Source organism: Acomys minous, assembly GCF_964271855.1.
Source record: "Acomys minous genome assembly, chromosome: 1".
Classification (NCBI taxonomy): Eukaryota; Metazoa; Chordata; class Mammalia; order Rodentia; family Muridae; genus Acomys; species Acomys minous.
In genome coordinates this window covers 15,152,996-15,166,889 of record NC_140483.1, presented here as the reverse complement: position 1 = coordinate 15,166,889, position 13,894 = coordinate 15,152,996, and the positions used below count along the sequence as shown (strand labels likewise).

The window sequence follows — 13,894 nt, the reverse complement described above, 5'->3', positions numbered from 1 at the left end:
AGGTAACAAAGGTACATCTAGTCCAGTCTCTATTATGGGGGAAAAACACCCAGAAAATAAGAGTCTGCAATGGCAAAACAGGTGAGGAGCATTAGAAAGCTCATTCTCACTATCTAACCTAATATTTCTTCCACTACATGATGAATCAGCATTAAATTGAATATAAGAGTAACTTCAGTATGATAAAAGAACACAAAATAGAAAAAATAGTAATATTCTAATAACCACTTACCTCATATAAGATTTGCCCTGATGCCAAGCATTTTCTATCACCGAAAGCCAGCTGAAGCAGATGCAAACTCAAAACATCTCCTTCACTACAAGAAAGAGAAATTACCCGAGACACTAAAACATGAAGCTTACATCTTATCCTCCCAATTCTTTATATAACCATTGAATGCTCATGACTGCAGTTGTACAGAGCAGATAATTTTGTTTGTACAAAATGTAACTAATGCAATACGTGGCATAATCTACAACTTTTTACTCAATATTCTTTCTCAGATAATCCTCCTTCAGTAAGTATATTTTGTTATATATGTGGCTACTACAGTATCAACTGCACTCCCTACCTTCCTTTGCACCACACTAAATCCTGACTGGGAGGAATATGAACAAAATCTTCCCACGGCAGCTACAGAGAACACGCCTTCAGAGACATGTCCTCCACAAGAAGGCTCTGCAACAAGGACATGAAACAAAGCTACCAATCAATCAGGCGCGCGCGCGCGCGCGCGCGCGCGCACACACACACACACACACACACACACACACACACACGAGGTGCAGAGCCATGGCAACATGACAGTTAATATAACTCAAACATTTCAAGAGAAAGCAACTGCTCCAACCTGACTCCTTTCCTGCTGTATCCTCAGCCTCATGACTTGCATTTTTAGAAACCACAGGCATACTAACCTATCTTGTGTGGACTGAACAGCCCATAAGTAACAGCAGTTACGAGGATCATTCTCAGGTTCTTGAAAGACAACTGAATAGACCGGAACCCTTCCACCTTCCAACTGTGTATAATATCTAAAACAAACAAAATAACACACTGCTTATTTTCAAATTAATATTTTATTTTTGGAAAAAAGTAACTCACGTAAAAATCTGGGTTAAGGAGACATCATTTATACAGTTCCCTAAATTCAGTGATTGTCTTACCTTCAAGAACATACAAGGCAGAGTAAGACCACGCCACACTGGCTATCATTCTTGGGTAGGACAGGGATGCCAACTGCTAAATCATATGCATATACTTATGTGATAACTAGGTTTTTCTTGTTTTTTGTTTTGTTTTTGCTTTTGTTTTTTTTGAGATAGGGTTTCTCTGTATAGCCTTGACTGTCCTGGACTCACTTCATAGACCAGGCTAGCCTTGAACTCACAGCGGTCCACCTGCCTCTGGCTCCTGAGTGCTGAGATTAAAGGTGTGCACCGCCTTTGATAACTAGTAACTAGCTTTCAAGAATCACACCAAGCTGGGTGCAGCAGCATAAGCCTATAATACCAGCACTCAGGGAGGCAGAGGCAGAGACAGGTAGATCTTTGTGAGATGGAGGCCAGCCTGGGCTACAAAGCAAGTCCAGGACAGGGGAAAACAAAAACAAAAAACAACAACAAAATCAATCAATCACATCAATGCACACCATATCGTGTCATTCCTCAGAGTACCGAAGAGACAGAAAAACTGCCATAATATTCCAACTCAACCAGTTAGAACTTTTATCATTCTTGTTGCTTATTTGCTTTTTCAGTCTCACATCACCCAGGTTGCGCTCAGATTTGCTATGCAGCTGAAGCTGGCCTGAAACTCCTAATCATTCTGCCTCCAACTCCCCAGTGCTAGAGGTAGGATGGCACTTATCTATGCTCAGCCGTCCCTTTTCGACAATAAAAACACCAGATGAGGGCCTATGATGTGTATCAGCATGTAAGTCATGTGCTCCCAAGTCTGAACGCAGTCCCTGACGTCTACATGGGATGAGGAGGAGAGACTCCTGCAGGTTGCCCTAGCTGCCATATGCTCTGTTGCACATGCACGCACCCCACTCCCAACTAAAAAATTATGGACAAAAAAGGCAATCAGTAAGAAACAGAAGTTTGTTTTTTTTAAAATAAGCTCTGAAGGAACCAATCTAAATTTACATGCTTAATATGACGTATTCAATTACAATTTTCATACTGTCATTTTTCTTATACTAATTTTCAAATAATTAATATATTACATTTGAAAAGAAATGATTAATTGTCAACTAAGAGAAACAAGTTACACTTACTCTCTTTTCATGCTTTTCATGTTCCAAAGTGCTAAGTAGCCATCAGAAAAACCTACAGCAAGCTGATTTGTCCTGTTAATGTAACTGAGAGTAGAAATGGCTATTCCTGATGGGCCTACTAATTGGAAACACAGGTGGCGCCCTTCTCTCATCACACTTTCTCTGATCTGTGGTACTTCAGCTGGAATACCAGTGATAACTTCAAGGTCTGAAATAAAAAAGGCAAGTAAGATTAAGAAACTAAGTAATGGCCAGCAGAATTCACTTCCTACATTCCATGTACAGGTGTACCCTGGGGACTGTTGAGATGCTCACTGATAAGGCATCTGCCACGAAGGCTAATGGACCTGAGTTCAATTCCTGGGACACACATGGTAGAAGGAGAGAACCATTTCCTGTAGGTTGTCCTCTCACCTGCACACGTGTGCCATGACACAGGTCTCTTCATACACAGGCATACTTGCACCCAAAATTAAGATTTTAAAATATAGACAAGATGAAGAGAAATGAATCTACAAAAATGTCCTCTGACCTCCCTACACATGTACACAACTCCAGTTCCCAGAGTACCTAACATCATCTTCTAACCTCCACAGGCATCATCAGATACATGGAGGAAAACTCATACAAATAAAAATAATAAAAGAATTTTCTAGATGGAAAAAATAAAATTGGCCACTTAAAAAATAATCCATGGGGCTGGAGAGATGGCGCAGAGGCTAAGAGCACTGACTGCTCTTCCAAAGGTCCTGAGTTCAACCCAGCATCCACATGGTGGCTCACAACCATCTGTAATGAGATCTGGTGCCCTCTTCTGGCATGCAGGAGTACATGCAGGCAAAACACTGCATAATAATAAATCTTTAAAACAAAACAAAACAAAACAAAAATCCATAGCCAGGCCTTTACTTCTAGGACTCTGGGAGGCAGAGCTCTTAGTTCAAAACCAGCATGGTATACAGACGAAGTTCCAGGACAGCTAGGGCTAAACAGAGACACACTGTCTTAAAAAGCTAAAAATTCCATTATGCCACAACATTAAAATGGCCAATTTTTGTTTCCCAGTAAAGAATAGCTAAATTACCTGATGCCTCTATTTCGTTTTGACTGCATGACAAGTCATCCAGACATAGGTCAATGAGAAGGATCTGTCCAACATCAGTTACCACAGCTGCCACGCCAAAGAGCCACCGAAGACTTGGATGTAAATGCTGGGTACTTGCACTGGCTCCTCCATGATTAATTATAGGCTCAATAGCTGTTACCTAGGAACCAGGATATGTGATTAGAAGCCAAGCCAACTGTACAATATAAGATTTGATATCAAGGAAGGTTAATAACCTGAACAAACTTAAATATTATATAAAATCATAATTTGTATGACATTTATAAATCTAAGTAAACTGAAACTTTCAGCTATACTTCAAAATTATGCTATTATTTCAACATAATGAAAATGACAACTCATCTTTATTGATAGTATGATCTATGCTTGTCATTTGCTACCTGGCTCACTTTGCTTATATAATCATTTTACTGAAGTATATGCAATTATCTGTTTACAGATGGAATAGACTAAAGCTTAGAACACAAACTTAAAAATCATAAAACTGTTAAGTATACAACTCAAACCCATACTGTTTTATTTTAGTGCTCTTAAGTAGCCTCCTCACAATTATCCAATATAAAGAGTAAACTAATAATTTCAGAAAAAATGAGTTTACCCTTCTGGGGTGGTTTGAGTAAGAACAGCCCCCATAGATTCAGTATATGTTTAGTCACCAAGCAGAACTGTTTGAAAGGATTAGAAGGTGTATCTCTGTTGGAGTAGGTGTGGCCTCATTGGGAGAAAGGTGCCCTGGGGGTGGGCCTTGAGATTTCAAAAGCGAACAGGCTCAGGTTCAGTGTGCGTGCCTGCGTTCTCTCTCCCTCTCCCTTTGCTTGTGGATCAGGATACAGAGAGCTCTCAGCTAACTTCCCCACCATGCCTGGCTGCTGCCATGCTCCTGACCACAATTATAATGGATTAAACCTCTGAAACTGTCAACAAGCCCCAATTAAATGATGTTCTTTTCTAGGAGTTCTTTGGTCATGGTGTCTCTTCACAGCAATAGACAGTGACTAAGACACTTTCCAAATAACAAAACAGCAAAAAATCCAATGTGCACACACCCAAAACAAGGTTATTATTGCATTTTTATCAAAGGAGTAAAACCAGGACTAGGAAAATGGCTCAGCAGTTAACAGCAATGGCTGCCCTTCCAGTGGTGTAGGATTCAATTCCCAGTACCCACATGATGACTAACCACCATCTTGAAGTCCAGTTTCAGCAGATCCAACGCCCTCTTCTAGTCTCTGTGGGTATTTCATGCACATAGTTCACAGACATTTACGTAGGCAAACACGTATGACACATTAAATTTCATTATCTTTTAAGAGAGGAGTACAAACTCTCTAAATGAGTTTCATCTGTTTTCTTGTTTGTTTGATTTTATTTTTTTAAGACAGGGTCTCACTATGTAGCCTTAGCTTGCCTGGAACTTACTATATACACAGAAGATGGCACTTGCCTTGAACTCAAAAGACCCACCTATCTCTGCCTCCCGAGTGCTAGGATTAAGTGAATGTCCCACCAATGCCTAGTCAACTTAAATTTTTAAAAATTAACTTTATTCTATGCACACTGGTCTGAAGGTGTTAGAATCCCTGGAACTGGAGTTACAGACAGCTGTGAGCTGCCGTGTGGGTGCTGGGAATTGAACCTGGGGGTCCTTTGGAAGAGCAGACAGTGTTCTTAACCACTGAGCCATTCCTCCAAATCCCATCTTAAATTTTTGAAGGGCCAAGTAAAATGGTAAAGCTATTTGCTGCCCAATGATGCAAGCCTGACAACCTTGATGCCTGGACCCAAATAAAGGTAAAAGGAGAGGTAGGTCCAAGTCCCACAAGTTGCCTTCTGACTACCACAGGAGAGCGAGCAGTGTGCGTGCGCGCACATACACACACCCACACATCCCTAAGTAAAAATAAAATTTGAACTTTATATTGAAGGTGATAATTACATGAAAATATATTAATTGTAAATGTATAGTTCAATGAATTTTTAAAGTAAATACATCTTGTAAGCTTTCAGCTTGGAAAGAAAAACTATCAAGGTATCTCAGATAGTACAAACCCTTCCAGGAAGAACGACTGCTTTGACCACTCTTGATATACCAAGGTCATAAAGACAAAGAACGCTCCCATCTGTTTCTTCCAATCCGATTAACAATCCAGTTCTCTTATGCCAAGAGAATTCTTTCACTGCGAGGACTACAGGAGGCTGTTCATTTACTCCACTGAATCTATATGCAGACAACCGCTCTCCTGTTAAAGAGTTTACAACTTCAAGTTGTGGACCACAAGCTAAGCATGCTAGTCCATTTTTCCCTATGGAGGAAAAAAGAAAAAGAAAAAACATTGCTAATTATAATATCATAGCACAACAAATACAAACTATTACAAATCCCTTGTAAATTGAAAACAGAGCATTTATAGAGCACAGTGTTCCTCAAAAAAAAAAAAAAAAAAAATAATAATAATAATAAATTGGGTGTGGTGGTGCACACACCTTTAATCCCAGCACTTGGGAGGTGGAGGCAGGTAAATCTCTGTGAGTTCGAGGCCAGCCTGGTCTACATACAAAGCAAATCCAGGACAGCCAAGGCTACACAGAGAAAACCTATTTCAAGGTAGATATATATGGATGGATAATAAAAAATAAAGAGCAACTAAGCAGTAAAATCATGCAATAAAAAGACCATATAGGTACCCAAATTAATAAATTTACTCCTTATCACAGTTCAGCAGGACATAAAGTAACCTAAAGTTTAATGCAGTTTAACTTGTCTAAAATCATACTTCAAAGCTGGGTGGGGTGATGCACACCTTTAATTCCAGCACTCGGGAGACAGAGGCAGGTAGATCACTGTGAGTTCAAGGCCAGCCTAATCTACAGAGTGAGTCCAGGACAGCTAGGGCTATACAGAGACAAAAACAAAAACAAAAACAAAAACAAAAACAAAAACAAAACAAAAAACACAGTTACAAAGTTAACACAAGTATATACAAGTAGATTCCAAGACCAGGTGTTGTGGCATACCCTGGAAATTCCAACACTTCAGTGGCTACAAAAAAACAAACTGTTGTCCTAGAGTTCACAAGCTTAGAAGATAAAATAGTTTTATAACAGAAAGTATCAGGATCCCTTCTTTGTCTCCGAATCCTGTTCAAATTGTGTTCTTCTTTCTCTAAAAGTCACTGGATAGTCCAAAACAAATAACAATATAATTTGTTTGTTATCCAGTCACTAAGCAGAGAAGAGAGAGACAGACAGGCAGACAGAAAGAGTAGATATCGTGAATTGATACACTAGTTGGTGACTATGAAAATGGATTAATTAAGAGTTTCATCTTACAGACAGAATATGACTTACTTACTGATAAGATAGATAGGAAGAATAAAAAGAATTAAGAACAGACCCTAAATGGGACATGGTGGTGCATGCTTGTAATCCTAGCATTTAAGAGACAGAAGGAGAAAGGAGCTCTATGTAAGACTTTGTCTCAAGAAGAAACTCAAACCAAACAGATCCTACATTTCCACAACTACTACCAAGGAGATGCCCATTTTCTTCTAAGGGAAACCCCTTCCCCCCTTCCCAGGAGAGGGTAGGGTTCATGAGATCCACAGAGTAAACAAACTGGACACAGCTGAGAAAGCGGAAACTTACAAGAGTCCAGGAGTCCTCTACCTGCTGGGAGGAGGCTCTGACCAGCAGAATTGACAACAAAGTCTCTGCCTGCAAACTGTAGACAACTCCAGGGAAGCACCTTTATGAGTTATCACCTATGTTGGAGATGGTTTCTCAATGATATAGCTGCCGTTGAGCCATCCATTCCTGTAGTACCCTCACTCAAATTTCTGTTAGTAATTCCAATAAATCCACTAGCTCACAAACGTGGACTCTGGGGTAACTGTTACTTTGGTCTATTGAGGGTTGCCTATCTGGATAAACAGTAAGTTCTGCCTTCCTAGGAAAAGCTTCACACAAAAATCATGCATCCAGACAGGTAACTAGATACAGGAGCTTGTAGTTGAGAGATGCTCGTAAATATACTATTTACGAAAATAACATGATACACAACACGGTGTAGACCTAGAAGGCCAGGGCTGAAAGCTCCTTTCTGCACTTGCTGTGTGTGTACGAGGAACACACAGGACTCCCCTGACAGTCTACAAATGTAACAAGAGGCACACAGAGGAGCTCCTGCAGCAATGTATTCCTATCTATCTGGGAAAGTGACCAAGATGTCAAGAAACTAACCATGCAAAGTTGATTTGGGAAGTGGGGGTGGGACATGAAGTCCTACTTACAGAAAAATAAGAATTGAAGATATTCTAGATGTGTGCTACAAACAAAACAACAGACAAACAAACAAACCTAAGGCAAGGATTTTTCGAAAAGGAAAAACCAGGTCTGGAGAGATGGCTCAGTGCTCTTGTGAGGACCTATGTTGAGTTCCCAGCACCCACCTATATATCGCTTGTAACTATAGTTGTAGGAGAGCTGACGCCCTTCGAGGGCACTGTATCCACGTGGTACACATGCACACATGCAGGCAAAACACTGACAAACAGCCAGGTGAGGTGGCACACACCTTTAATCCCAGAACTCAGGAAGCAGAGGCAGGGGGGATCTCTATGAGTTTGAGGTCAGTCTGGTCTACAAAGCGAGTCCAGGACAGCCAGGGCTACACAGAGAAACCTTGTCTCGAAAAACCAATAACCAAACCAAACCAAAAGAACCCACCCCAGTGTGGGTGTGTTTGTCTCTACTGAGGATATGAGACTGCACTCGGAAGCCAGAATGTGTTGGGTCTCTTGAAGCTGAAATCATAGGACTGTGAATGGGAACATCCCAGCTCTGGTCCTCATGGTTAAGCAGCAAGTGCTCTTAACTGCTGTCCCCAGCTTCCCCCTCATTCATACATGCAGATGTGTGTTCAGTGTTATGGAAACTGAATTTAGGACTGTGAGAAGGAAGCTGGGCATGGTGGCATATACCTTTAATCCCAGCACTCGGGAGGCAGAGGCAATAGGATCGCTGTGAGTTCAAGGCCAGCCTGGTCTACAAAGTGAGTCCAAGATAGCCAAGGCTACACAGAGAGACCCTGTCACAAACGAACAAACGGACTGTGAGAAGGGCCAGGCAGCGAGTGTCTTACCACTGAGTTCTAGTCCCAAATTAGTGACTCTGAGCAACATTATTTACCTGCAGCGAACTTTCCACGAAGCACGGACTCCAATGTTATCTCATCTTCTCCAAGAGCTTCAACAGTCACTTCTGGGAAGTGCAGGAGATCGCTCGTCACTTGAGCTGTTAAGTCTTGCATACTCCCACTGTAAATATTTTTAAAAAATAAAATTATTATGATTATTTGTTCTACTATACCGTAAGTACACTTCATTATTTCTAGTTGGGATGAATGTGAGAGAAAGCAAGTCACATACAAAAGTAAATAAATAAAATAAGCATACACACATGGGTCCAACATAGTCTTGCCTATAAAAATGGATTTACTAAGAAAATATTTCTTTCAAGCAGCCTTGGGAAAATATGCACGAAGCCAAAAGTCCTGAGGCTATTCTTGATTCCCATATTCTGTGAAAATTCCTTCTGTGTAATTCATCTTACTGCCCAACCTTCAGAGAGCAACACCAGAAAGGCAAGTAAATGGGGAACTGGCCCATATCAAGAGTTGCCTCTTTTCCACACTTTATTCCTTTTCCTTTTTGTATGCTGGGAACTGATCCCAGTACAGAGCTTAAAGCAAGCCCACAGCCAGAAGTGGTGGCAAATGCCCTTAGTCCCACAACTCATGAGGCAGAGGCAGGTGGATCTCTGAGAATTCAAGGTCAGCCTGGTCTACAAAGCGGGTCCGGGACAGCCAGGGATATTACACAGAAAAACCTTGTCTAAACAAAACAAAACAAACAAAAAAGCAAGCCCACACTTTTAGAATTACTATACAAGATCATTAAATCTGTTGCTTCAGCAACAGCCTCAATGTACAAAATGGTAAAGCAGGTTAAAAACAAAAACAAAAACACACAAAAAAGAAAAAAAAAACACTTGAAAGAGACAGCAAGACTAAGCTTAATGAAGAGAGGGGAAATATACTAGATGAATTCACAGTTGAGATTTATGAATATCAAGACCCACAGTAGGAAGTATTACAAAACAGGGAGAAGACTGGGAAGGTTAGAGTGAAATTCAACCTGAGTCAGCCTAGCATTTGCAATTAAATTAAAAAGAGAGAAGAAAGAGCTTTGCTATGTAGAACAAACTGTCCTCAAACTCTAAGACATCCTCGGCCCCTGCTTGCTGAGTGCTGGGATTAAAGGTGTGTGCCATCATACACTGTCACAAGCAACTTTAAGATAAAACCAAAAATAAATAAATAAAATAAAATAAATTATATATATAAATAACATGGCAAAGAAATTTAAACAAAATACCATAAACCATTCTTGAAGTGAAATATATACATTCCCAAAGAAACTGAATTCTTCTGACAAAAGCTTAACTCTAAACCTAGCTATTGAGTAAGTATCTGGTCTAAATGCAAGTGGACAGACTCTTTTCATTTTAATTTAAACACTAACCACTCATTGCTTTACTTTTTGTTTAGTTTGAGTTTTCAGATAGGATTTCATGAAGCCCGGGCTGGTCCTGAACTCCTTAGGCCTCCTGCCTCCCTTTGCCAAGCGCTATGAAAGGCGCGCACCACCACTCCTGGCTATCTATTTCTGTTGGGGTTTGTTCTTGCTTTTTCAGACATGGTTTCTCTGTGTAGCCTTGGCTGTGCTGGACTCTCTTTGTAGACTGGGCTGGCCTCGAACTCACAGAGACCTGCCTGCCTCTGGGATTACAGGCATGCACCACCATCTCGGGCTCTCTACTTTTAAAACACTGTGCTGGGAACAGTAGAAGCCAACCAAGGGAGGGAACACCTACACTGTGACCTCCAGAAGTGTACATTTTCCAAGAGGGCATTCATAATCACAGTCTCAGACACAGGAATGAAATGCTACAATAGAGATACATATGCTGTGAAGTCCTAGGAACAAAATGAGATTTAAAAAAGAGAGAGTACAGACAAAAGTTAAGGGCAGGATTTGAAATGTGAGAATTTTAAGTTAAGCTGGCATGACAAACTGAAGATAAGCCTCAAATCATTAAACACCTTTTCAGGAATATGATCCCAGGACTGGTGCTTATTCTGCATGGCTGAAACAGAAAATCCGGGAGATTCAGCTGGATGGGAAAGACAGGCTACAAAGACCTTTAAGCCAACCTAGAGAAGGAACACTTTATGTATGCTTGGAGTCCCTGTAAATTTACAAAGTTAGGTCTAAAAAGGTAAGTGGAGACTTGTATTTCAACTTTAAATGTTTACAAAATAGTTAGACTGCCTTACAAATTGGTAACATTTTACTATTAAACTCGTCTGTGGCTCCAGCCTGTAATTCCAGCGATTCCTGGGGCTGGATACAAAGTGATAACTCTTCCTAAAAATATTTTACAAAGTAAAGAGAGTGGCTCAGTGGCAGTTCCCGCGCCTAACACGTGTGGGGCCATAGATTCAATCCCCAGAACCACTAAAAGCACAAACTATCACAGGGTATAGTTTCCCATAGCACTTGACATCACTGCCGGAAACAAGTAAACTCACCCCAACAACGTGTCTTAGGAGAGGGTGACAGTTAAAGCTCACTACACTTCTTAAAGCCCACGGATCCTTTAGGATATCAAGAACCAAATTTTGGTTTGTTCTAAAGAACACACGTTCTCTTAAAAAAAAAAAAGTCTCCAACTATCTATTAAAAACAAAACAAGCCAGTGGCTTGGAGTAGAGCTCGGTGGTGGAGCTCGAGCTTAACATTATGCGCGAGCTTAATACGCGCTTCGATCACTGGCATCAAAAATAAACAGAAACAACAACGCTCATTTTCCTATAACAACACGCCTCTAGAACGGATGCCGTTTGCTTTGGGAACCAAAAACCAACCGATCCCATGCTGGGGACATGCGCTCGCCTGGCATGTGTGAGGACCTGAACGCGATCCTCCACGGTACCAAAAGGAAACCTTCCACAAAGTCTACAAAAACCACCTGTCTCAAACAGACCATTTGTACCTATCCATTCAAAAAGCAAATATAACCGACTCCCCCACCCGCCATAAGTCAACAAAAGGCAAAAGTCATCGCCCCTAAACCTCGCAGATGAGCTTTTGAGATGGTTATCTTAAACGTCCTGTACCAGATCCATTCACGACCCGCAATCCCGACTCAAACTTTCTTGCCCTGGCCAGGACTCACCCGAGCCAGGCACAGGGCCATGTGGAGCACACGCCAACGCAGGAGAGCCTCGGAGCGCCTGCCGCTGCCCGAGGGAAACGCCCCACTAAGGTCTCCATCGCCCCGCTACACCACGACGGCTCCGGCTCTCGAGTCAGGCCCGCCCCAGGTGACCGAGATCCCGCCCACGGGCGCGGGAGAGAAGCGCGGAGCTCCGGCTCTGCCGCCATGTGCCAGCGCTCGCCGCCAAGGTTATGTAACTAACGCCCGAGCGCAGGAGCGAGCCGCACCGGTCGCGGCTCGCGGACGCCGCTTCCCCGCGCGGCGGTGCACCCTTGCCTTAGGCCCGGGCCTCGCGGTCCCCGCGGTCCCCGCCCTCGGCGCGAGGGCCTGCGGCTCCCCCGCCTTTACCTGAGCCGGCGGGCCAGGCCGCCCACCGCCGCGGCGCTGCTGCTTCCGTGCGGTTCGTCACAGCATCTCCCGGGAGACACGGCCCGACGCGCGCCCCCGCCCGCGGCTTCACGCTCGGCCACCCGCCGGCCCCCTCAGGCCCTGGGAGCGCCTTCGCCCAATCCCGGCTTCCAACTCCGCCGCTGCCCGCGCCGCGTCCTCCCCGCCGGCGACTCGACTTACTGGGCTGGCACCGCGCGGGCAGCGCTCTGCGCAGTACCCTGGGCGCACTGCCCGAACCCCACACAGAGCCTCTCCGCCGAGGGAAGGATCGCGGCCAGGGCGGGGAGAGGAGCGCAGATCGCGCTGCGGGGCCCGGACTTCTCGCGAGGGTTCCGGCCTCGGGCGCCGACTCCGCGGGAATTTTCAAACTTTCCCTACCAGGCCTGGCGGAAGGGGAGAAAAGGGAAACTGCGCTGGGAAAAAAGGTTCATTTACGTAAAGAAGGGTCTCCCCGCCTACTAGGAGTAGATGGGGGAAAGACTACAAGTCCCATAGGGCTTTGCGCGCTGGGCGTGGCGTAGGAAGAGGCCGGCTTCGCCAAACGAAGGCCGGCAGCCAAGCGACAGATAATCCTTCATCTTTGACTGCTTCACTGTCTCCGTGGTTTTGCATTCTGTACTCCAACTTTTCATGCAAGAAGCGTACCCCAGACTTATTGAGGAACTCTTACTCTCATTTTTTCAAAAAGCAGTGTCCCCATGTCGCCTAGCCTAATCTTTTGTCATAAGCTGTGTGTATTATGTTGGCAGAGCACGCACCCGCCATGCACGAAGCTCTGGGTTCCATTACACCAAACCTAGGTTACCTTTTTGATTGATTAGTATTGAGAGACTAGGAATTAGATAGACGCCCCCAGTAGGCAGAGAGACGGGCCGTGGCGATTTTTCGCTATGGCCAGTTCTACCTCCTAACTTGAGGAAAAAAAAAAAACAAAACAAAACCCGGCAGCTTCTATCTTCTACCAGCACCCCCTTCTGATGGACTGGCTCAGTAAGTCCAAAGCCTGAGCAGGACATTTCACACAACACTGGCGGATCAATCAACCAACCATCCTGTCTCTCTTCAAACTGACCAGCTCTGAAGTAGGGGCAAAAGGTTTTATAATCCCCAGACCTCAAGAAGAGCCCGCCCCTCCTCCCCCCCCCCCCCGCTCCGCCGCCCCCCTGTTGTCATCTCCCCTACTCCACTTTGCAGAAGGTCTTTTTCTCTATGTCTACTGCCTATATGTTTCCTCCCCCTCAATAAACTCTTTTTTTAACTGCTAATTTTGCTACTACCTGATGTGCCTTTTAATTTTTTTTTTAATGGTTTCCCCACCCTCCCCGCTTTGGTTTGTTTTAGACAGGGTTTCTCTGTGTAATAGCCCACACTGTCTTGGAACTTTCCTCGCAGATTGGGATGGCTTCGAACTCATAGAGATCCTCTTGCCTCTGTCTCCAGAATGCCGGGATTAAAGGAGAGCCACCTTTTAATTCTTTTAACTGGCAATGGAAACGAATCCAATCAAGATCCTTAGAGTGTATCATTTTGGGGCTCGGGACAGGGGCTTTTGTGTAGACTACTAGTCCCTGTCTTTGAGACTAGTTCCAGTACCAAATACTTTTCAAACAAGGAAAATAGAATGTGTTGTAAGTTGTAATTAAAGGATTTTTATAAAGAGGTAGAGAGCGCAGGCAGAATCAGAAGGCTCTCTGAGTGCTCATGGCCAGCCTGGTCTACATAGCAAGTTCCAGGGCTACAAAGAGAAACCCTATCT

General features: G+C 43.5%; 1 protein-coding gene across 4 annotated transcripts in view; it reads right to left on the bottom strand.

The window, feature by feature from the left end:
- AHCTF1 (AT-hook containing transcription factor 1) overlaps window positions 1-13,194 on the bottom strand; it is a 56,043-nt gene extending 42,849 nt beyond the window's left edge. Inside the window, exons 1-7 of one of the 4 annotated variants that reach the window (XM_084791613.1) lie at window positions 12,097-13,194; window positions 8,596-8,723; window positions 5,458-5,711; window positions 3,367-3,547; window positions 2,283-2,490; window positions 919-1,035; window positions 233-317 (exon numbers count right to left, since the gene is read on the bottom strand). In XM_084791613.1, coding sequence (XP_084647739.1) covers window positions 233-317; window positions 919-1,035; window positions 2,283-2,490; window positions 3,367-3,547; window positions 5,458-5,711; window positions 8,596-8,716 — 966 coding nt within the window. In that variant the 5' untranslated portion in view covers window positions 8,717-8,723; window positions 12,097-13,194. Of the gene's footprint in view, window positions 1-232; window positions 318-918; window positions 1,036-2,282; window positions 2,491-3,366; window positions 3,548-5,457; window positions 5,712-8,595; window positions 8,724-11,706; window positions 11,962-12,096 lie in introns of those variants that run through there. The other 3 variants (XM_084791614.1, XM_084791612.1, XM_084791611.1) reach the window with 3 other exon arrangements.
- Between the last annotated feature and the right edge of the window lie 700 nt (window positions 13,195-13,894).